Source organism: Ursus arctos, unplaced genomic scaffold (assembly GCF_023065955.2).
Source record: "Ursus arctos isolate Adak ecotype North America unplaced genomic scaffold, UrsArc2.0 scaffold_21, whole genome shotgun sequence".
Lineage (NCBI taxonomy): Eukaryota > Metazoa > Chordata > Mammalia > Carnivora > Ursidae > Ursus > Ursus arctos.
In genome coordinates this window covers 11,806,589-11,829,926 of record NW_026622886.1, presented here as the reverse complement: position 1 = coordinate 11,829,926, position 23,338 = coordinate 11,806,589, and the positions used below count along the sequence as shown (strand labels likewise).

At 45.4% G+C, this 23,338-nt stretch overlaps 1 protein-coding gene across 2 annotated transcripts in view; it reads left to right on the top strand.

Annotated features, from left to right (window-relative positions):
* STAB2 (stabilin 2) overlaps window positions 1-23,338 on the top strand; it is a 143,652-nt gene that overhangs the window by 7,573 nt on the left and 112,741 nt on the right. For both annotated transcript variants that reach the window (XM_026499790.4, XM_057316261.1), the window contains exons 4-7: window positions 9,924-10,009; window positions 10,825-10,894; window positions 17,584-17,679; window positions 22,728-22,853. In XM_026499790.4, the coding sequence (XP_026355575.2) occupies window positions 9,924-10,009; window positions 10,825-10,894; window positions 17,584-17,679; window positions 22,728-22,853 (378 nt within the window). The remainder of the gene's footprint in view (window positions 1-9,923; window positions 10,010-10,824; window positions 10,895-17,583; window positions 17,680-22,727; window positions 22,854-23,338) is intronic.

The following is a 23,338-nucleotide window of genomic DNA, read 5'->3' as shown; positions in this document are numbered from 1 at the left end:
AAAGAAAGAAAGAAAGAAAGAAAGAAAGAAAAGGAAATCCTCCAAATGTGTTTCTAACTTCTCTTTTGATTGGCAAGTGCCTTTAGCCCTCCCAGTCAATGCCTGGGAGGTTATGCTCCTTGTGCTGGAAAAGTCAAGATTTGGAGTTCAGGAAGTCCTGGCCTTCCCTCCATTAACCTGTCTGTTCTCAGTTTCATGCCAGCATGTGGACACCGTGTGACTCTGAGTTTGTTACAATGGAATCAAGTGATTAACCCACCCTTTGGGATTTCAAGAACATTTTTTAGCACCAAATGTGGTCCTGATTACATCGAGTTCTTATAGGCATGCTGATAGAATACAAAAACTTTTAGATTTCCTTTACTCTTTCTAACCCATGAAAACTAATCTGATGCTATTATTGGTCAGACCCCCATAGAGAACAAAAGACTTTGTCCAAGAAACAGCAACAAAAGGCAGCTCGTGCAACGTCAGGAATAACAGACCACAGCTCAGAGAGCAAAAAGACTCTAGTCCTGCCCCCATGTTTGGGCTTGAATCTAGTCCCATCATTGGGCAAGTTACTTCCTGCCGTGCCTCAGCTTCCTTAGCTGTCAGATAGGGGTCCAAAGTCCTACCGTACAAAACCGTAGCAGAGATTTTAAAACGTCCATGTGGACGAAAATACTTGACGGAGTGACACCAAAAAAGCACTTTCATGATGTTTTGGTAGTAAACAAACGAGTGAATAACAGTCAAAACAGACCTCTGACAGTGAAAGCCAAATACAGTGACCTTCTCTCTTCCAGCCCTTCTTAAGCAGGGGTAACTCCTAAAACATGAGCAGGCAGATGGGATCCAAAATCTTCAACGGGCTTCATGCCATCACAACGTGCTATGCACGAACGGGGCAAGGCTCCCGTCTGCGATCCGGTGTGCACGAGTCCTCGAAGGGTCACACATTTCCTTCTGCTAGATCTCGAGGCCAGAGAAGCAGAGTATGTGAAAAGCAGGGGCTGGACAGTCTTTCTGCTGTCCTCTCGTTGGAGCAAAAGGACTCGTCCCTTTATCTTCATCTTCCAAACACACCAAACGTCTCCAAAGGCTTCCTTCCTTTAGCTCAGGAAAGAGATAAACGCTCTACTTAGCCGTATATTTCACCTCTCACATTTTGTGGTGATGACAAGTGAGATCTTGCCTATCACTTTACATTTCCGCAAGGATAAGGCCATTTCAGAGCTGCTGACGTGTGTCCATACATCTTTTTGAGGAAGCACAAGCTTTGGAATGGCCTTCTTTCCAAGGCCAGTGTGGCATCCAATTCCTTTTCAGAGCACCAACAAACGCATTCATACTCAATACCCCTGGGTTACTTTTAAAATTGTTTTAATAATGCCTCATTCCAACAAGAAAATAACTCTGATCAATTCCAAAAAAAAAAAAAAAAACCCAGAAAACACCAAAAAAGCACAAAGAGAAAAAAATTACTCATCATCTTCTAAAATTAAGAATAAGGCATGGATTCTCACCTGGGAGGAAAAAATATGTCATGCTGACATAAGAGAGGTGTTTCTACCCAGATTTAACTTGCTTCTCCCTCATTAAAACTCGTACTGCTTTATCAGATCTGCACACAACAGCCTTTACTAATTAGCACACAAACATATTTTTAACATTGAAATGATTACATTTGAACAACCAATATCTTTCTTGAGAGGAAATCTATTTTTTTTAGTTAGACATCCCAGTTCTCTTGATTTCACCATGAACATTAACCGATTTCTGCAAACGACTGAAAGTAATGGAAAAAGAATGTGGGCAAAGGGGTTATACAGAACCTGGATCACAGCCAAAACAATCCGATTATTTCAAAGGGAAATGGTCTTGATACTTCTTTTTGAGGTTGGTGTCATCCAATTCAGCACATTTATTTTGTGTGTGTGCTGTATTATTTATGTTTCCAGATCTCTTTCTTTCCTGTTGTCCGTTTCTTGCCATTCACTGCACAGGTTGCAGATAACGGACTTCTGTGGACTTGAAACCGGTCTTGCAGGCATGTGCCTTTTGGCTTAGAGTGAGAAAGAAAGCTGAGTTCACCTGAGGAAGCTAATTCTCATCAGTTTCCCAGGGAGACAGTTTCAATCAGAGCTATAAGAGGAACACCAGGACATAGTCTCTGCCAGCACCGTGAGCCAAGCTTTCCAGCAAAGGAAGAAGCATGAAGTAGGCACCTCTAGTGTTCCTTCGGAGATAAAGTTACAGGGAGGTCTTTGGCCTCTTGCTGCCGGGGAAGTTTATTATCTTCTTTTAAAGAAACAGAAGGGCTGATGATTTGCTGACAGCTTATAACCCGTAAGCCTCCTGCGTGAGGACAGTCACAATGCAAGAGACCACCAGGGTAGCCGTAACCGAAGGGAAATGGGATAATGACCTGAAATCGCTTTATCAGCTACTTGAGCCTCACAACGTGTCAGAAATGTGCCCTGATAGCAAATTCTGTAATATCTTTTCGAGCACGGTTGCTGAGAACGTCAATTTTACCATCTTTCTTCTTAATGGGGGCCTGAGGTGATAGGAAATGATTTGAGAAGCAGGACTAAAATTCACACTTTTTGCCTTCAAAGTTTTATTTAAAAACTGAGCAAGTCGTTTCATAAATTTTAAACTTAAACCATTCTATTTAGGACATAAAATGAGGACTCTTTGTGCCCTCACACTCCTGCTGTCTTTTTCCCAAAGTTCCTTCCAGGGTTGGCCAACCCTAAAAAATCAAGCATTTAGGGAGCACCGACTATACACTGCTCAGAATCACATATCTGATAGGTTCACTGTCTACTCCCAAGGAGCTCACAGATTAATATAAATGCAGACGAGGAAAAATAATCATACCTGAGCGCCCAGCACCAGACCTGGGGATTTTGAGGAGTTTCACAGCTTGCCCAAAAGCAGCCAGACTAGGAAACAAGCCTGTCTTCCTGCAGAGTCCCGGCTCTAACCTGCTACTCTTCCCTGCTTCTCCAAATAACCACTGGTTTTGCCAAGTCAGCTATTGGCAAGATGGCCTGCCCCTCTCTAGCTTACTTCTAGAAAACTTGCTTCTACCATCAGCCAGATACCTGTCACTGCCTGGAGTCGATTCCATGACACCTGAGCTCCCCCTGGTTCTACCCCTTAACTGAGAGGCTGTGTGGTTTTACAGTAAGATGGCACGCAGACTCCAAAGTCCCATCGGCCTCCTGTCCCAGCATTTACCACACTCTGGTTCTGGAACCCACTCTGTAGGGATATCAGATTTAGCAAACAATAGAGGACACCTGGTTAAATTAATTGCAGATAAACAACAAATATGCACACAGTATTTGGGACATACTTGTCCTAAAAAATTATTCATTGTTTTATCTGCAATTCAGATTTAACTGGCATCCTATTTTCTATCTGGTAAACCTATCCTTCAGCCTCGGTTTTCTCATCTGCAAGATGGAAATGATGATGCTAATAGGCCTACCTCCAAAGCTCATGCTGAGGATTAAGTGAGCTCGTACCTACAAAGCACTTAGGCTAGTGCCAAAAGGCAGCGGTTATTCAGAATATGCTAGTTACCATTTCTGTGTTTTGTGGTTCTCAGATCACTGGCTGGCCTCTTTATTCCAGGGGTGTGTCTAGGTTTGATTTTATATTCTAAGGTATTGATCTTGTATGCTCTGGCTTAGTGGTTAAGGACTCAAAATCTTGAGTTAGGCCTGATTGCAATGCCCGTTCCAAGACTTGCCAACCACGTGATCTTGGGCCTCTGGGCCTTACTTAGCCTCTGGGCCTCACTTTTCTTATCTATAACCTGGGGATGATGATAATGATGATGATGATGGTGATGTCAACAACAGCCATGCCTTCCTCGGTTGTTGGGAGAATAAGACTATGCGTATAACGTGCTTAGCAATGGCAAACGCTCTACAGATTCTGTCCATCTGTTACAGAGCTGATAACTGAGTCACAGTGCTGACAGCCTGGGGAGGACATTCCTGTGCATCTCGTTGGTTATGTAGCTTATGGCCCCTTAGGTCTATTATTTTTCTTTCCATGATTGTCTGCTCTTCTGTGGACCCCATGGGTCACTCAGATGCCTCAAAGCAAAGGCCTGCCCTTCAGGGAGATGGGGAAGATAAGCCATCAGTCTGCTTGGCCTGCTATAACCACATACCATAACAACAGACATTTATTTCTCACAGTTCTGGGGCTAGAAAGTCCAAGATCAAGATGCTACAGAGTCAGTTCCTGTTGAGGCTCTCCTCCCTGGCTCACAGATGGCCACCTTCTCTCTGTGTCCCCATATGAGACATATGAGGCCCCCTTCTCACTGTGTCCCCATATGAGACATATGAGGCCCCCTTCTCACTGTGTCCCCGTATGAGAGAGAGAGAACACGCACTCTGGTCCCTCTTTCTCTTCTTACGGGGACATTAATCCCATCATGTGGTCCCCACCCTCATGATTTCATCTAAACCTAATGACATCCTCAAAGTCCCACTCCCAAATGCCAACCTGTGGGGGTTTAGGACTCTAGCATATGAATTTGGGGAGGCACAGACAATTCATTCCATTAATAGTAAGTACTCACCCTGGCCTTCAGCCCACTGGGTCACAAGCCACTGGAGAGAAGACTGAGCCAGGACAAAGCAACTGCTAAGAGAAAGCCTTCCTTCCCTTGCAAAATATGTGCTGTGGAGGCTCAGGAAGATTCCCAGAAGACAGCAAATTAGTACCCAACCAGCAGATGCCTTGACTCTCAGGACAGCCACAGGCAGACACCCAATGACCCCTGAACAAAGCAGACCGCTCGTTTCAGCAAGAAGTATGTGTTTGGCACCTCTTCAGAAATAGGTCTAAAACCCTGAAGCTGGACTCGCCAGCCCCTTCCTGCCTACAGCAAGAGGAACAAAGGCCCCTCCTCTGCCAGGCTAAACCTCATTTCTCTTGCTTGTAAAAACATCAGCGTCTCTGAAAATAATTGTGGGCATTCAACGAATCTTGAACTAATTACTTAATTCAATGAATCGCTTGTAAAAACATCTAAGTCATGTAAAATAATTTTAAGCTATCCATAGAGGGAAGTACAATTCTGAGCCTTTAAAATCCAACAGAGCTGGGTGGGTATCCTTGTCTCCCAGCCTGACGGCTGTGTGACCTTGTGAGTGCCCCTCTCTCTACCTCAGCGTCCTCGGAGGTAAATGGGGACTGTAACACTTCAAAGAGTAAAGAGTAGTAGTTCATAGTTGTGAAGATAACATGTGATGTCCTTGGCATTCCACTCAAGGTTTAGACTGCAAATAATAATAATAACAATAATAAAAAAGAACAGCACAAAAAGGAAACAAAAACAAGTCAAGTTGGTCTTTTGAAGGCCAACATCTGGCTCATGAAGGTGTTCTGTAGCAGTTTACCAAATGGGCCCTGAAGAGATGCTTCTGGAACATCGGTGTTCTGGAACTACACTAAAGTATTTGAATGAAAAGACCCAGAGATTGAAGGTCGGAAACTGAATGACTTACCATGTGTTTAAAAATAGCCCTTCCCGATTCTAGTGTCTTGCTTTGTTTTCCTTTCCGGTCAGTATAATTATAGAAAAGGCCATCTCTGAGGTCCAAACAGAAGTCAGGTTTCATTAATTATTGACAAGGACACTGACCATCTTTCCCAAACCTACATCAGTAAGGCACATGCTCACCTAATGGATTGTTCTCATTTATTCTTAATTTATAATTTTCATACAGTAAAACCCACCCTTTTCGGTGCACAGCTGTATGAGTTCTGACAAGCCTCATTCGTGTAACCACCACCACCATTAACTTAGAGAAGAGTTATTTCATCCCCCCATTCCCTTTGCTGTCTTGCCCCCCGCCCCGCCCTGTCTCCCAAGCCCTGGCATTTGCTGATCTGTTTTCTGTGCCTATAATGTTACGTTTGTGTCATACAATTGGAATGATACAGTGTGTGCCTTTTGAGTCTGGCTTCTTCCACTTGGCATAATGCTTCGAGATTTGTCTGTGTCGCTGTACGTGCCCGTAGTTCATTCTTTGCTAATGCTTCATAGTCTGCTGTGACGCGGCGGCAGCCAGTCAATCCGTTCACCAGCTGGAAGATGTTTGGGTTTGTTTCCAGTTTGGTGCAACTACGAGTAAAGCCATTGTGGACATTCATGCATAGGTTTTTTGTGTACCTAAGTTTCTATTTCACCCGGGGAAAACTACCTAGAAGTGGGAATCCTGGGGACACCTGGGTGGCTCAGTCAGTTGAACGTCAGACTCTCGGTTTCAGCTCAGGTCATGATCTCAGAGTCGTGAGATCGAGCCCTGGGTCAGGCTCCACACCCAGAGGAGAGTCTGCCTGAGATTCTTTCCCTCCCCTTTTGCCTCCCCCACAGCTCGTGCATGCACTCGCACTCCCTCTCTCCCTCTCTCTCTCTCTCAAATAAATAAATTAAATCTTAAAAAAAAAGTGGGAGTCCTGGATTGTAAGTCACTGTATGTTTAACTTTATAAGAAACCGCTAAGCTGTTTTCCAACGTGCATGCGTCATTTTTTTTTCATTCCTACCAACAATGTGTGAGAGTTCCAATTGTTTGGCATCCTTGCTAGCAATTGATATACTCAGACTTCTAAAAAATTTGCCATTGTGTGCAGTGGCATTTCATTGCAGTCATTTTAATTTGCATTTCTATGTGCTTATTTGCTATTCACGTATCTTTCAAGTTGTTGTTTCTGCAGCATCGTGAGTTCTTTAAATGTTTGACATTCAAGTCCTTTATGTGATATGTGATTTGTAAATATTTCTTCGCGGTCTGTGGCTTGTCTTTTCAATCTCTTAACACTAACTTTTGATGAGCAAATGTTATTAATTTTGGTGAGGTCAAATATATCGATTTTTCTTTGGTAGATAGTGGTTTTTGTATCATACCTAGAAATCCTTGCCTATCCAGTGAATCACCCGCAGAGGAACACCTGCTTAAATTTTTTAAAAGAAGGGCTTGCTAACTGTCTCCTAAGGAAAAAGGAGGCCCAGACTTCCTGGACGTAGCATCACACTCTTGGGAACGGGGATGGGAGATGCTCCTTAATTCCCCTGTGACCAGCCTTTGGCCTATAATTACATTCTCAGAAGATGGCTTTGCATTGTTTTCTGCTCTATATGTTATCAGAAGGCAAGGGCTGAGCAAAAGGGACAGCCAGAGGATGGAAGGGTCGTATCTGCCTCAGAGGAGGGTCTGGGAGAGCATGTTTGAATAGGGGGAAAGGTACAGGCAAAGTGTGGGGGGAAGTGTATGTCTGGGCAGCAGGATAGACAGAAGAAATAGGAGATGGGAGAGGAGGGGGTCCAATGCAGGGAGGAAGCTAAGGAGCAGAATGTGAGCATGGGAGACTGGGATTCTGGCATCATTGCCTACAGAATAAAAATGCCTGGGAGAGCATTTCTGCAAGATGGCGCCGATTGCCACGTTCCAGGCCTGGGGAGGCCCTGTGATTTTCTGAGCCAGCCCACAAGGCAAGCTACCAGTCACTCAGAGAGCACCTTGCACACCTAGTCATAGGGAGAGGCACAGGGACCAAGAGAGGGAAACTGCGGCAGATCGGTCACCCCTCTATCTTCCTGGCTCTGTCCAGAGGTGGGCCTGGTTCCCAAAATGCCATCTCAGCCCAAGAAGGGTCTCACATCAAAAGGAAATAGAAGAAGAGCCATTGGATAGTCAACGATCTGAGGAAACGCTCTCATAGCACTCCTTGTTCAGCATTGTGAACGCAAGGGCTTCAGTTGGGTTTCAGATGAACTTCAAAGTGTGTACCTGGTACCTGCTTGATTAGACCCTCTCCCTCCTCTTCACCCCCACCTCCCTCTTTTCTTTTTAGGATAAAGACCACAATCTTTAACAAGGCCCTTCTCTAATGATCAGGCTGTTGCCCCCTATCGAGATCAGATCTAAGTCAACTGGGCCATTGAGGGTTAGTTAGGTTGTTAGGGGTCAATGTTGGTAACTTCCAGTAAGTGGATTGAGGAAAGCTTCTTCTCCCGTTGGCCTCATCCCAGTTTGCAAACCAGTATTTATCTGATTGTCTGTTGATCCATGACTTTCCCCCCCACGACACTGGTAGGACCATGGAAATAAGGGACGGGGTTTGTGTGCTCCCCTTGTACACCCAGGACCTTACAGAGTCCTGACTCAAACACATGCCTAATAATGTATTTCCTGAGTCTTGTTACCTGTTATAGCGCCGGTCTGAAGGAACAGAAACTGGAGAGGGTGAGGAATAGCCACTCTAAATAATAACAACCTTTGACTGAGCACCTCATATTTCCAGCCCCTACTGCAACCTGCCAGGAAGACACTTGAACTGAATCTCAGAGCCACGCATTGATTTTCCGCAAAGGGTGCAGTTAGCAAAGACTTGTACCGGGACTCGAACCCAGGTGATCCCGACTGCAGAGTCAGGGCTCTTTCATGACACTATTGCGTCTCACGTAGCCACCGCCCCAGCTAGTGAGAGCGGCCCAAACCAACATCTTAGTTTTCAAGGTGATTTATAAATATTAGCTACATGTCAGTGTGTCTTCTCCTTTCCCCCCTCATAAACATATCTGTTATCTGTGCTGTGACTGGGGGATACAGAAGTGCTTGACGAGCATATAGCATAGCGACGAACAGTGTAAGCATGGTAGACTCTGGAGCACCTGCCAGGGTTTGAAGCCTGGCTCCAACACTGTCGTGGGAGGGCAGACCACAGACTCAAAATGTGTCATCTGTAGGTTACCAACATTCAGCAGGGAAGACGGGAGCCAAAGAGAGCACCATCCTCGGGTGTGGAACTCAACCATCTCACCTCCCCATACCAACAAGTTGTAAATGTTCTTTTAATGAACTAGCCTAGTAACTCAAAGTGAGCCACTGGGGTCTCTTCGGGAGAACTGGTTCTGTCTGTGGTTAAAAGTCTCTTTTTCCAAGAACTGTTTTTCATTTTTTATGGGAGCTGATTTCTTGGAAGATACATGGCAGAGCAAGCCTGTGGCACAGGAGAGCTCTATCGATGGGGGTAGGAGAGGAGGGAGGTCCGACAAGTGGACACTTCTGGTCGAGGAGGGGGGGAATCCCTCATTACCTCTGGCCAGCTGGATGGCTTTGGGCAAGACACTCTACTACTCTGTGCCTCAGTTTCCTTATCTAGAAAATGGGGCTAAAATAGGACTGAACTTCAGGGGCTTGCTTTGAGTGATAAATACATGCACTCTTCATTATTATCTAGAACTCCATATCATTAGCTATTTTTGTGGAAGGCATTTTTCCTGCTAAATTTAATTTAGAATAATATTCGATTCTGCCTCTTCACACAAACTCCTACCAAGCCTTCAAAACCCCAGCTGGAATGACTCCTCCTCAGGATGTCTCCCAGACTTCTCAAGGCACCTCAATAGCTCCCTTCTCTGGGCTTCCTGGAGCATTTTGCTCCAGAACACTGAGGAAGAAGCCCAGCTTTAGAGTCATGCTGAGAGCTGAACTAAAGTCCCAGCTTTGCAACTTACAAAGTGTGAAACCTTGGGCAAGTTTCATGGCCTCTCTGAACTTCAGTCTCTTCATTTGCTAACCAGCACCCATAGCAATGTCTCAGGGTTTCAGTGGGATAACTTAATTAGAAAAACATAAAGTATAAAAATTTTAAAGTGTGAAGTATAGCAAATGCTCAAGAAATGGTTAACAGTCCAAAGCCTTAGGACAGCCCCTGACTATACTGTGATTTACTCGCCTTCCCCACGTAACCCTGAGTGACATCAGCAGGGTCTTTAATCATTTCTTATCCCTGGCAGTTAGCACACTACCTGGCACATAGTAGATGCTCAGGGCACCCTTGCAAAATGCTGTGCGCAGTCATAAATGAATGACTCTGAGCCCTCTGACTCCCTAGAGTGTCCGGGAGGCGCGAGCTCCCCCTGCAGCGGCAGGGGCAGCTGTGCGGAAGGCATGGAAGGAAACGGAAGTTGCTCCTGCCAGGTAAGCTCCTTCCCCCTCTCCTTACCTGTCGTCCCTCCTTAAACACATAAACGCTAGGTGGAGTGTCTAAGAAGTAGCGCTATTCGTAAAAAGAGTATATGACCTGGGACAAAATGACCTGGGAGGGGTGGAGACCTTTGAGAGAGTCAGTTCCCTGCTCAGCCTTAAGCACATCCTTCTGTAAAATGCATTTGATGAATTAAAAAAAAATGACTATGTCATTACATTTGTTGAAAAAGTGCAATGAGACCATATATTCAGTGAAAATATTTCGTGAAACTCTACAAGGCTATAGAAATTACTGGATTTGTTCTTGTTAAGAATCACCACTATAAGCAGACCACTCTGTGGTCACTGGGTCTGCCAAGTGAAGAAGGTCTATTGTTATCCCAGGAGAGTGACTTCTTGTGAGCTTCGAGAGCCTACAAAAATTTAAATACAAAGAAATCCTTCTGAAAGGGATGGAGCTCAATTGTCTTCAGAAATGCAAAACCGAAAGAGTGTTCATTTCACTCTTGAGTGAATTATATGTGGCTGTTAGCACTGGCCCTCTGCCTCTGTCTTTGGACGGACAAAGCAGCTTCCTTCTGAGGAGCTCCCGATTCTTGGTGAAAAATGACGCAGGGTTAATGTTTGCATCGCAACACAAAAGCCCCCAAGTATAAAGACAGAAGTAGGAAGAAGGAGCTTCGGGAAAGGACATAAGAAAGATACAGTGGAGAAATAAATGCTGACCAGACCATCAGTTAGAAATCCCAGGGCTTCCTGGAACGTCGACCACGTGGGTCTCACTCCATCTCCCTCGTTTTCTACAGGACAGGTTTGGGGGAACGGCCTGCGAAACCTGTGCTGATGACAACTTATTTGGGCCCAGCTGCTCAGCAGGTATGTCTGATTTTTGTGTTGCATTTGTAAGAGCTAAAGGACAAACTTGCCTTATGCCGCCGAAGACCCCAGAAAGGCTGTTCCTTGCAGGGGCAACACCGAAAAGTTATGTAGAACTAAGTCTACACAGGCAAAACAAAGAGTTGACAACAAATGTAGTCTTTGAAAAGAGAGACAGTGCTTTCTGTGGTTTACAGCACCCACAGTTAGCTACTCACCAGTAATCCTTCCTGGCAAAGTTGGCCATATACAGTTCCCTCTCTCTAGGCTCCAGGATCCAATATCCACCTGCTGTTTGCTCTTGTCTTTCTGGGTCCTGGTCTCAGCATCGACCTTCTTCCCAGGGGCCTCTTCTTACACGATAGGTCCCACCACATTCTGTTCCTTCCTTTTGGGAGTTCTCAACTACCTGAGGGGACCAGGGGATTGTTGGTTCCATTTTGCAGATTCAACAAACAAACAAATTGACACCAGCTTGTCCGTTCTCTTGGCTTCCCCCAGAAGTAGACCCTGAGACAAGAAATTTTCAGTACAGGTAGCGTATTTGGCAGGTGACCCCAGAAACACTAAGAAAATGACATAAGAAAAGAAAGGATATATTATCAAGACAGAGACCAGTGTAGATGATTAGACCTAATGCCCTGGGGAACTGGGCATTACTGTAGAACTGAGGAACATTCCTCTTGAAGTCATCCCATCAGAGGAGAGCAGGAACCACAGTGTGGTAAGCAGAATAAGGACCTCCCCAAAATGTCCACATCCTAATCCCTTGGCCCTAGGAATATGTTACCTTACCTGGCAGGGAGGACTCAGGTTGCAGATGGAATTCAGGTTGATAATCATCTGCCCTTAAAGCAGAGAGATGATCCTGGATTATCTGGGTGGGCCTACTGTACCCAAAGGTCCTTGAATGTGGAGAGGAATGCAGAAGATACCAGAGTGATGAGATGTGAGGAAGACTCCTCCGGCCTTTGCTGGCTTTGGAAATGGAAGGGGGCCACATGCTAAGCAATGTGGGCAGCCTTTAGAAGCCAGGAAAGACAGCAAGCTGATTACAGCTCCCAGGGAGCACTTGGGCAGAGCAGCCTTCCTAGGAAGGGCTCATGGGATACTGGAAGTTAGCTGGAAGGCAGAGAATTGGTAAGGCCTAGAGAATGTGGGCATGGTAGGGACAGTGTCTGCCACATTCACAGTCTCCCAGAAAGGATATGTCAGGTGACCTTTCTCCAATGCTACCTTAGTTGCGGCTTTAATGGAAAAGTTGAATTTGGTAGACCATGCTTTGATTCAAATATGTTTTGCAATAAAACCTATGCCCATACATAGACATCTCACCCCCGTAAATTTGAAGACTGTAGTAACTTTGACCTGCAACCTCCTAACCCATGGTTCCTGGAAGGCAGGCGCTGACATGTCTTTCTCCCCAGTACCTCCCACAGTGCTGCCGGCATGGGACACACACTACACTTCTGTTGGCTGGATGCATGAGTGAGTGAGTGAGTCAGTGTATGGATGAATGAATGAACGATCGAATTCACTCCAGCCACGTTGTCCTGACCCACAAGCCTGACTTGGAGAGGCAGCACGTACAGAGAATTAGAGCTTTGGCTTACACTCAGACTGGGCGTCAGCCCTCGGGCTTCTGACCGTGGGAAACTTCAGTTCACCAAGCACACGTTCTGTCTTGTCTTCATCTGTAAAAGTAGAAACGATATTGTCCCCTTGAGTGTCATTATGAAGATTTCCTGAGATCGTCAGCGCACAATAAATGTTAGCAATTGCTATTATTAATACCTAGGGCTCCCTAGTGGCCCCCAATCTTTTGTTTTTGTTCATCCACCACTCCATAGAAGATTATTTCGTAAGGGTGTTGTCAAAAACAAATTGAAAGTAGATGTTGGTATTCAGTGTGCTTTTAACATTGTATGTTATATTAAAGGATGTGTCTCTCAAATTAGCCCTTTCCTACCATAATCCTAGGATCTGAATCACGTATTTTATGCATTTTTTTAAGATTTTATTTATTTGAAAGAGAGAGAGAGAGAGAGACAAACATAGTGAGAGAGAGAGAGAGAGAGAGAGAGCATGAGTGGGGAGGAGAGGGAGAATCAGGCTTCCCGCTAAGCAGGGAGCCCGATGCAGGACTCGATCCCAGGACCCCGGGATCATGACCTGAGCTGAAGGCAGACACCCAACCGACTGAGCTACCCAGGCACCCCCTGAATCATGTATTTTAAATAAATATTGAAATGGAAAGGAAAAAAAGACAGCATCCAACACTGTTTACTTAGCAAGAAAGCCAAGTACGTCTGAGGGATGAAAATTTGGAGATGAGCCCATGTTGCCTCCAAGAAATTGGTGCCAGTAGCTGATAAGCACAGATACACAAGGAGATTCTAAACATTTCTAAATAAAGAAAATATCCTCCCATCACACTTGTTTGTGCCATGGAGGAAGGGCAAGTGAAAGGGAGAAAGGTGGATTAGAAACCTAAATTTTTAAGGAAGAAACCTAAACTGAGACTCAGGAGAGAAAACTCCAAGCTCTAGTTTCCAAGCAATAGAACTTTGGGAGATGATGGAATGTCCTGAATCTATACCATCATGCAGATGCCTGGTGCTCAGTGGCTGGACACGTTGCCACTGAGCCCCTGAAATACAGCTAGTGCAACTAAAGAACCGAACTTTCAATCTTAGTTCATGTCACTTAATTTAAATTTAAATAGCCACATGTGGCTAGTCTCCACCATATTGGAGAACGCAGCTCTAGAACATAATGGTTAGGAGAGCAGGCTTTGACGTCGAGTGTCCCGAGTATGTAACCAACCCCACTTGCTGTGTGACCTGGGGCAATCTATTCGGCCTCTCTAAACCCTCCCCATCCATAAAACAGGAATAATAATACCTGCCTATGGGATTGACAATGTAGCAAAGCTCTGAGCAGCAGGTCACAAGCACTTGCTTGATGGTAGCATGTAGTCAGTGAGGACAGAAACAGTTCAATGGTACACAAGCCATGGATGGATGGATGGATGGCATATGGATGGTGGATGGATGGATGGTGCATGGATGGTGGATGGATGGATGGTGGGTGGATGGATAGATGGATGGATGGTGGATGGATGGTGGATAGATGGATGGTGGATGGATGGGTGGTGCATGGATGGATGGTGCATGGATGGATGGATGGTACATGGATGGATCATGGATGGATGGATGGTGGATGGATGGTGGATGGATCGTGGATGGATGGTGGTTGGATGGTGGATGGATGGATGGATCAGTGATGGCTGATTTTTTCCATTAGCAAAGACAAGGGAAACTTGCCATCTTTTTCAGCTGGGCCTCCACTGGGTGCCAGTGTGGTTTCATCCAGTGAGGCACTGGTCCCATGGAAGTGGCAATTCTGCCCGTAAGTAGGACAGCCCTATGAGCTGCAGTTTATTTTTAACACTGACTTTAACCTGCTGCCAGAGCATTCTCCCACCCTGCTGTTGATTAGTTTAGAAATGATTTAGAGTTGCATTGGCAGAGGGTTTTCCTCTCTGGTGCCAACGCCCTCGCCTGCTCCTTGCCTCATTCCTGGTTAGGGCAGAATGCGAAGCCCAGTGTCTCTGACACAACTCTCAAGTCAATCCCACAATTTTGTCTCATTAATAACAGTAGCTAGCATTTGCTGAGCCCCCGCTGTGCACCAGGCAGTGTGCAAAGTTTGACAGGCATGATATCCTTGCATCCTCACAACAACTGTGCAAGCTGGGTTCCTCATGTTCTGGATAAAGAAGAGAGAGGTTTCTCGAGGTCAAGCAGCTATTTCAGAGACAGAAGCGGAATCTGACTCCAAATATCTGACTCCAGAGCCTGGGCGCCCGAACACTGCACTGTTCTGCCCCTGATGGGGCACCCACCATGCATTAGACCCCTGACAAACGATAGGATGCTAAAGAGGAGACGGATTAGCTCCCCAAGGAGCTGGAAATGCGGGAGACACTTACAATCCAGTGCCCACAGCACACACAGGACGCTATGGGAACAGGAGGGGGAGCAGCTCCCTCTGCCAAGGGGCAGAGACTGGGGGCTTTGGCCACTGTCCCTCTGACCTGATTGGCCATGGCTCTGACCACTTTAAAGTCACACACCCCAAGTTCTTTTGTGTCTCTAGAGATTTGCTGGCATCAATTCGACAAAGTCCAAGAGCTCCTTAAGAGACATCTCAGAATCCCTCCGCAATTCAATTCAATTAATAAAATATCTACCAGCTCCTACCTAACGGCAGTCACTGTAGGAGGCACCAGGCATAGGAATCTGAGTGGTTCACGGTACCTGAAGTCAAGAACTCACAGTGCTGTGGGGAGCTGGACTCAGAGGTTCAAGGTCCTAAGTGTCATGTAGCCGAAGCGGGCGAGGAGGCAGAAGAGGAAATTAAATGTAACTCAGCCCCGGCTCCCAACTTCGATGCTAACTAAGAGCTGTCCTTGCCACTAAGCTTCCCTCCAGGCTGCGTGGTATGAGCTTCTCCCTGTGTCCTGTCTTCTGGTATGGCCACTGTACTGGACTAACTGGTCTGGCACGGACACCCTTCGGGAAGATCTGATACCTATTGCAGGGTCACCAGCCATCGCTGAGAAAGTGTCCTTGCGAAGGAGAAAGGAGTTGCGGAGGGATTCTGGAATAAGAGAAAAACTAGGCCACTACATAATCATGTCTGAATAGAGAAATCAACAATGACAATGGGCAACTGGAAAAATGGCCCAGCAGCTGCCTCTGCTGGCCACCAAGAGCAGCTCTGCTGCTCTCCCTTCAAGGCCACCCAAAGCCCCCACCTCTGTGCTGCCAGCTCAGAGGTCCCAGCACAGAAGCTGCTCTTCTGGGCTCCAGCAGCACCTTCTTTGTACCTCGTCCACTACCACACCCTACTGTAATGACCGATTTTGTCTATGCCTGAGAGCCTACTACCACCAGTGGTCAAACAAAGTCGGCAGCAAGGGTCAGCGACTGTGACAGAGGCTGCAGAGCCATTCATGGATTTCCATTGGCGTGCAGAAGGGCACACAGCAGAGGCAAAGGCACGAAGGTGTGCGATGCAGGAGGCGTGTCTCTCCTAGGCCAGCTCCACCCACCTATTCCTGGCCAGCTGCCATCGCCACTGATCTGTCTCACCCTGGCATTCATCACGCCGCATTGTGATGGGCTGCCTTCTTCTACCATTAGACACAGAGGGCACAGACTTTGTCCTGTTTCTCTTTAGGTCATTAATCCCAAGCACAGGGCCCTCAACAGGAGATATGTTCAATATGCATTTGGAAGGAAGGAAGGTAAACTAATGAGAGTCATCCCTTGTGCTTAGAACCTAAGATGTATAAAATAAAGCAGTGGAAAATGAAAAGTACAATGTGGGAACCAGATTAGACAGAGCCTTGTTTGCCAAGGAGAGAGATTTAGATTTCATTTGGTTAGCAACTGGTGATCACTGAGATATTCTGGGGAAGATCACCTGCCATTACTGGCCAAACAAAATGGACGGAACAGAGAGGTGGGAACTTGGACAGCAAGGCCAGATAAAAAGCTACTGCAACAGTCCAGGCAAAACATGACAAGCACCCGAAGGAGAACAGTTCTGATGGATATGAAGAGCAGGGGATCGAGGTGAAACACATAACAAAGAATTCGAAGGATTTGATGTCTTACTAGATATTTGGAATACTTTCTTAATCCTTGCTTTTCCAATATTTGGTCAGGTTTTTAAGCAAGTGGATCTTCTTAATTATGTTTCACTTGAGTTAATATTAAATTGGCTGACGTACACTGAACCCATGTGTGGTAGGCAGAAGAATGGCCCTGCAAAGAAGTCTGTATCCTCAGTGCTGGATCTTATAAAGATGTTAGGCTACACGGCAAAGGAGAATGAAAGTAATTAAATTAAGGTAATAAGTGTGTGTTGTTTTAAGTCACAATTAAGTCATGGTAATTTGTGACAGCAGGAAAAGAAAACCAACACAGTATGCTGCACAGAGGGCTGGGCCGAGGGTGCTGGTGACCCTGTCAGATCGTAAATCTTGCTGCAAGTGTGCTGCAGACTGAGTGCTAAAGAATTGACCATTTATTTCAAATGCCCTTCACTTGTCACTCCTGAAATGACCTGTCAGTGGGCTAAAAGACTATTTATTTCAAGCTAAAAGACATGGCATAGTTATTCTCTGCCCTTTCAAATTTGCTTTTTATATTTGAATGTCCGCATCATTCAGGAAGTAGTATTTATCCCAAAAGACAGTAGATCCCCACCACCAACAGTGATTGAGTCAGTGGTAGCTTTTCTCTGTTAAACATGACAGGTGTATAAAAAAACATTAAGTTAATTCCCCTCTTGAGGCATCCAAAGATGAAGTAACTAGTTTGAAAGTAGAGGAAAGCACTCCAATACGCTCCAACATACGAATACATTACCTCATCCAGCTGTAGAAATCCCAGGAGGTAGGTATCACTATCCTCATGTTATACTTAAATAAATTGGAGCTCATAAAAGGAAAATGAAGCCAAGATCCAAACCAGGGTCTCTAGGACTTCAGACGCATGGTTCTTCCCATCTCCTCATGCAGATTCTCAATAAAATGTATCTCAAAGCATTACTCCTCCAGAATCTCCAGAAGTCTATATCGGGTAATGAAAAAAATCCCTGTTTTGTGTCTGCAGTGTGCAGCTGTGTGCACGGAGTGTGCAACAGTGGGATAGACGGTGATGGAAGCTGTGAGTGCTACTCTGCGTACACGGGCCCCAACTGCGACAAGCGTAAGTACTGCTGGCTTCCGTAATGCCCCGCCAGACCAGATAGGCCCGGATGGATGCCTTTCAACTTGGTGTTCACACACCGGGGCTCTGCATGGGTGAGGTACCATCAAATGTTTTCCTGGGAGAAAACCAAATATTAAAGAGGGAGAAAAAGGAAAGGAGGGGAGGGGGGAAGGGGTAGGGAGGGAAGAGGTAGTGTAGAAGAGTGGAAGTCATGGGAGATTTGGGAGCAAGGTACTGACATAGCTATGATTTAGGAAGGTCAAGCTGGTGGCGGTACGAAGGATAGGAGAATAGAGAAGCCTGGAAAACCAGTTGAGGCCACAGCAACAAGTCAGCCACCCAGTAAGGGGGATAAGGCGTGTTCTCAAGTTCATGTCTCAAGGACAGAACACATGCACGGGACAGGGAGGTTCACTAAGGCTAAGTGACTCACCAGAGGTCACAAAACCACCAAATAGAAGAGCTGGAACTCAAATCATTTGAAATTCTTTAAATGCTCTATCACACTGTGTCCAAGCATGAGATAGGAACCAGAGGGTGATTGAAACAAGGGAGGTTTAATAAAAAGAATTAGTAAGCTATGATAGGAGAGTGGCTATAAAAGTGAAAAGTGAACTCTAGGGCTGCTAGAGCGTAACGGAGGACACTTGGAAGGAGGTGGCCATCCCCAAGGCTGTGTTCAAAGCTTGTCAGAGAAGGTATGGGGGCAGCGCACGGGGTAAAGGAGAAGTTTGCTGGTTTGCCCAAGCCAGCATGGGACCCCACTCATCCAGCAGGCTCAGGCAACAACGCCCCAGGGTGCGGAGGGGCCAAGGCTGGTGAGCAAGCACACGGAGGGAGCTGGAGTGCTGGGGGTGCCAAACTCCAAACTCGGAGTGTGCAATGTCTGGGTGTGGAAAGGGCTGGGGGAAGGTGGTCACTGGGTCCCGGCTGAGGATGCAAGGTCACCAAAGACCGTGTGCTCTGAGTGATGGCTGAAGGGGAGCGTCACTGAGTGTCCTTACACAGCCGCTCACAGACTGTAGGGCAGCAGCAAGCAAACACAGCAGAAACACAACACTGCGCAAAGGAAGCAACGAGAGGAGCCCGTTTCTCCTGCAGTGGCCCCCAGAACCCCCTACCGGCCAAGCTTCATATAGCTCTGTAAAGGAGAAATAGAATCCAGTCCATTATCAAAGAGCAGGTAATGAGGGTGAATTCAGAGCTTATCCATTCAGAAACTGGACATTCTTCCCTTGACACTAGCCTCACTTAAGTTATCCTCTGGGTTTTACTCTTCTGGTCTGCAAAATGATTGGACCAGATTCAAATCCAACAAATTCAAACCCATTTAATGGAAAGTCACTGTGGGGCTATGCACAGTCAGGAAGACGAATAAAACCCAGCCTTCTTCCTGTGGAGGAGAGGGGCATGCAAATGACCACTTCAAATCAAGAGCAGAATGAAACACAGATGGGTAGGATAACCCCTTCTGTTGACCTCAGTCTGCCTCCTTCCCTGGCCACTCCTATCATTGCCCAGTGGACTCATGAGCAAAGACCTTTTTAGTAAGACAGCAGACCCAGCCCAGAAGCCAGCCTAATGGAGAACACACACAGATTTGCCTCCAAATGACAAAATAATTCCGCTGAGTCGAAAGATAAACCCAATAGACTGGCACAAAATATTTGCAACCCACACGGCAGAAAAGTGTGCGTAATAATACGAACCCAATTTTAAAATTTGCCAAAGAGCAGCTACTTCTCAGGAGAAGAAATAAAAACTAGCCAAGCATAGAGAAGGTGCTTAACCCATGCAGAAATGTCAATGAATCACAGATTAATTCAAAACCATAACAAGGTGATATTTTAGAGGTTTGGAGGTTTGGTTTTGGTTTGGTTTGGGGTTGGTTTGTTTTTTTGTTTGTTTGTTTGTTTTCTGGGGGTTTTTTGCTCACTATGTTACCCAGATTGCAAAGATAAATAGTATCTGCCTGTGGGTAGGAGAAAAATTACAGTACAGTCAATGGGGAGATGAATTTCTACAAACTATGAGGGAATTTTATCTATTATATTTGAAAATATGCTTACAGTCTGCTGCCATAGCCCCAATTCTAGGAATTTACCTGGAGAAAGAGAGAGGCAGGCACCAGCAGGTGACAGAATATCTACAAAGAAATTCATGACAATATTGTTTGTAAGAACAACACGAGCTAGAAACAACTTGAATGTCCGTCGGAGGGAATGGTGGAGTGAACGGTGGTGTGTCCTACACCAGTTAGCGTAACGCTGGCTATTGTAAGAAACAAACGTAAAACTCCAGTGGCTTAACACTAAGATTTCAAAGCTGTGCCAAGGCGTCCCAAGCTACCACATCAAACTTGGACGGGTGTTACGGAATATTTTAAACTTTGGAGGGAGACAGTGAAGTGTCTGTAGAATACCGTACGCATTGCTGGCTTGAGTTAGTTCACAATTTCAACATTAGGTAGCACTGCATCCCTTTCAACGACATGATCTTTACAAAGCTGTGTGTTCAGTGGTTGCTAGGATAAAAAGCAAGTATCAAAGAAAAATCCTTCCGAATGGAATAAGGGTGGTAGTTTCCAATCTGATTCCAAGGTTGAAGGAGTTGGGCAGTGTCCAAAAAGCTCACACATTCCACTTATAAGTAAATGTGGTTATTTAAGAATGAAATGAGAATATATCTCTTTATAGTAACCACATTACGTTTTTAAATGGTTACTGAGGTCTCATGGCACACTTACCGAATTCCTTCGTTCCAACGACTTAATAAATGGACCTGGTAGATACTTGTTTTAGACTGGGGCACCATGAAAACGTTAAGACACTGAGCGCCATGACCTGAGACTTCGGGGAACCTCTAGCTTAACCTAACAGAGATGTAATTCTTACTCATGTACAGTCCAGTGTGGGTGTTCTGGCTGACACCAGCTTCCCACCGCATGGTGATGAGGGATCCAGATCTTTCTATTTTGTGCTTCTGCCATCCCGTAGCACCTCAGGGTGCTCTGCTTTGAGCCATGGAAGGAAGAAGAGAGGGTGGAGAAGCCCCTGCTTATGAAATCCAGAATGACACATCCAACTTCCTCTCACTGGTCCAACAATGTAGTCATGTGACCCCACCTGATGCAAGGAGGGGCTGGAAATGTAATCCTTGAAAGGGCAGCCACTTTCTGGCAAGATTCTACTTTATGGAAGAGTTGTGGGGGATATTCTCTCTGAATGTTTGGTTCGACAAGCACCGTTGGGGACAATTCTCCACGAGCATCTCATATTCGAACACCTCTTGAGGGCAGCACACTGACTACTCTTTGTTCCAACTTCTTTAAAGGATGTTTGTATCGCAAACAGCCTTGGAAGATGCAGGGTCTCCCCTTGGCAACAAAGTGTAGGCTGTGTCCTGCCTGTTTGAGTTATCAAGGGATTACCTTTCAGCTCAAAATTCATCCTTTTTGCTTGCTCTATGATAATGGAGGGGAATTTGTAAATAATTCTCATTTGCCAGCCAGCAAGATGTAAAATCTTATGAATAGAAGGTGCTGGAGGGACACTGAAGAAGAAAGGGTTTTCTCTTCCTGTTTCTGCTTTAGCTCACTCACCAGCACCCCAGAGAACTTGGGTTTTCTCCACTGCTCAGCCCTCCACAGTCTCTCCCACACTAGGTTCCTGCAGGGCTCAGCCTCCTCCAGCGTTTGCCTACTGTGAACCTTGTCTAAAGCTTGACTCAGGTGGCAGTGGCATAGCCAGGAGCCCCAGACACCACAGAGCTGTGCCCCACCACACAGAGGTGTGCTTGCTGTTCGGTATGCCTTCTCCTCGGAGCCGTGCGACCAAGGGCCCTGCAGGGTTGGCCATCTGGAGAGCCAGCCATGCCACCTCTCTCCCACATAGCTGGGCCCTGAAGTCGCCCTGGCCCCAGCCACACACACAAGTGTACTACCCTTCCAAGGGGGCAACTTCTCAGCTTCTGGTTCTAGGAGCACCCAGTGGCGAGCAGCTTTCCCAGGCACCAAATGAATCCTGAGGCTTGGCCCCTCATTGTGGATGAACTTCCCTGGAGCCCTAGGGGAAGATTTTCAGCAAGTCTCAGCTCCAAGGCACCTCAGCACTTTCTCCAGCATTTAGTGACCAAGGCATGCCCTTTTCCAGTGACATCTAGAGCTCGGTCCTGGCGAGAGAAGGGCTCTACCTTGGGTACTTATTTCAACCCCCGGGGAGTGGTTACTTTGTATATATCCACTATCCCTTCATTCTTTAGAACTCTTTTTAACTCTCATGAATTTTCTGCTGATAATTCTTTATACTAAAACATTCAAATAATTGTGTGGTTTCCGTCTCCTGCCGGGGCTCTAACTAATACATTGCCTATTTTTAAAAAAATAATAATAACTTAGATTCCCTAAGACTGGGGCTCCTCCCCTGTACTGGAATCCACTGCAGCCCCTCTCTCCATTGCCCCAGGGGACTTGGGGCTTGGAAGAACTGGCTTGAAAATGCCACCACTCTGGCTACTATTCTTGATGTGAGTAATAAACCATCCTTCCCCCTCTGACCCAGGAGTGTCATAGCTTCTACCAGCACCCACGGAACTGTATTAGCTCAACTTCAAAGCTTTGCACATTGGATAATATGTCAGACTCCTTATAGTTTTTGACAACCATCTGTGCCCCCCAGATGATGAAATACTAGTTATTAGAGATTAAAATAGATCTTTAAATACCTCCATAAAATATATTGTTAAATTAAAAATCAAGTTGCTAAATATCTTCACAGGATTCCATTTTGTAAAAAAAAAAAATCATCTAAATAAATTTATAAGTGAATGTAGTATATTGGTTGTTGATATTATTTACTTTGGGAGTGAAATGGAAGAATGAGAATCAGAAAACAGTTAATTTTTACGTTATGCATTCTGTGTTTTTCAAATTGTCACAATGAGTCTTTTTAAATTATTTTCTTAATCACAAAGAACACTGCGTTGGTTGAGTTTTTTAGAATCAGTTATTCTACTAATGTGGGTATCTCAACAATCTTCCTTTGCAGCCATTCCTGAATGTGCGGCCTTGCTCTGCCCTGAAAATTCCAGATGCTCACCTTCCAGCCAAGATGAAACGACACTGGAATGCAAATGCCTTCCCAATTACCAAGGCGATGGCCGCTACTGCGAGCGTGAGTCGAATTTAGATCCTGCTAGCTCAGTAATTGAGATGTTTAAGTTACTCAGCAGAAAAAAAACCAAAACCTCGCAACCTCCCTAACGTTAACATGAGGGCGCTTCTGTTTCTCTCTGTGTTAAGCTGAATGAAATATACAAGTGTCGAGCACACGCTCAACCATGATAGCTTTTCAATAAATGGCATTCTCTCCTTCTATTATCAAAGCACATAAATAGATTTTTACACATAGTTTTATATCAACTGTACCGATGTTAGGTTAAATACAGTCTATCTTTCTTTCCTTTCCTTTCCTTCCTTTTTGTTTATTTAAATTCAATTAGCCAAGGTATAGCACATCATTAGTTTTTGATATAATGTTCAATGATTCAGGAGTTGAATTAAAGAGGGCATGATATGCTGAGCAGTGGGTGTCTATTTCCTTTCCTTTCCAAGCTCATTCGCTTTGTGAGACATTGTGTTGTGTATTGATTATGAACA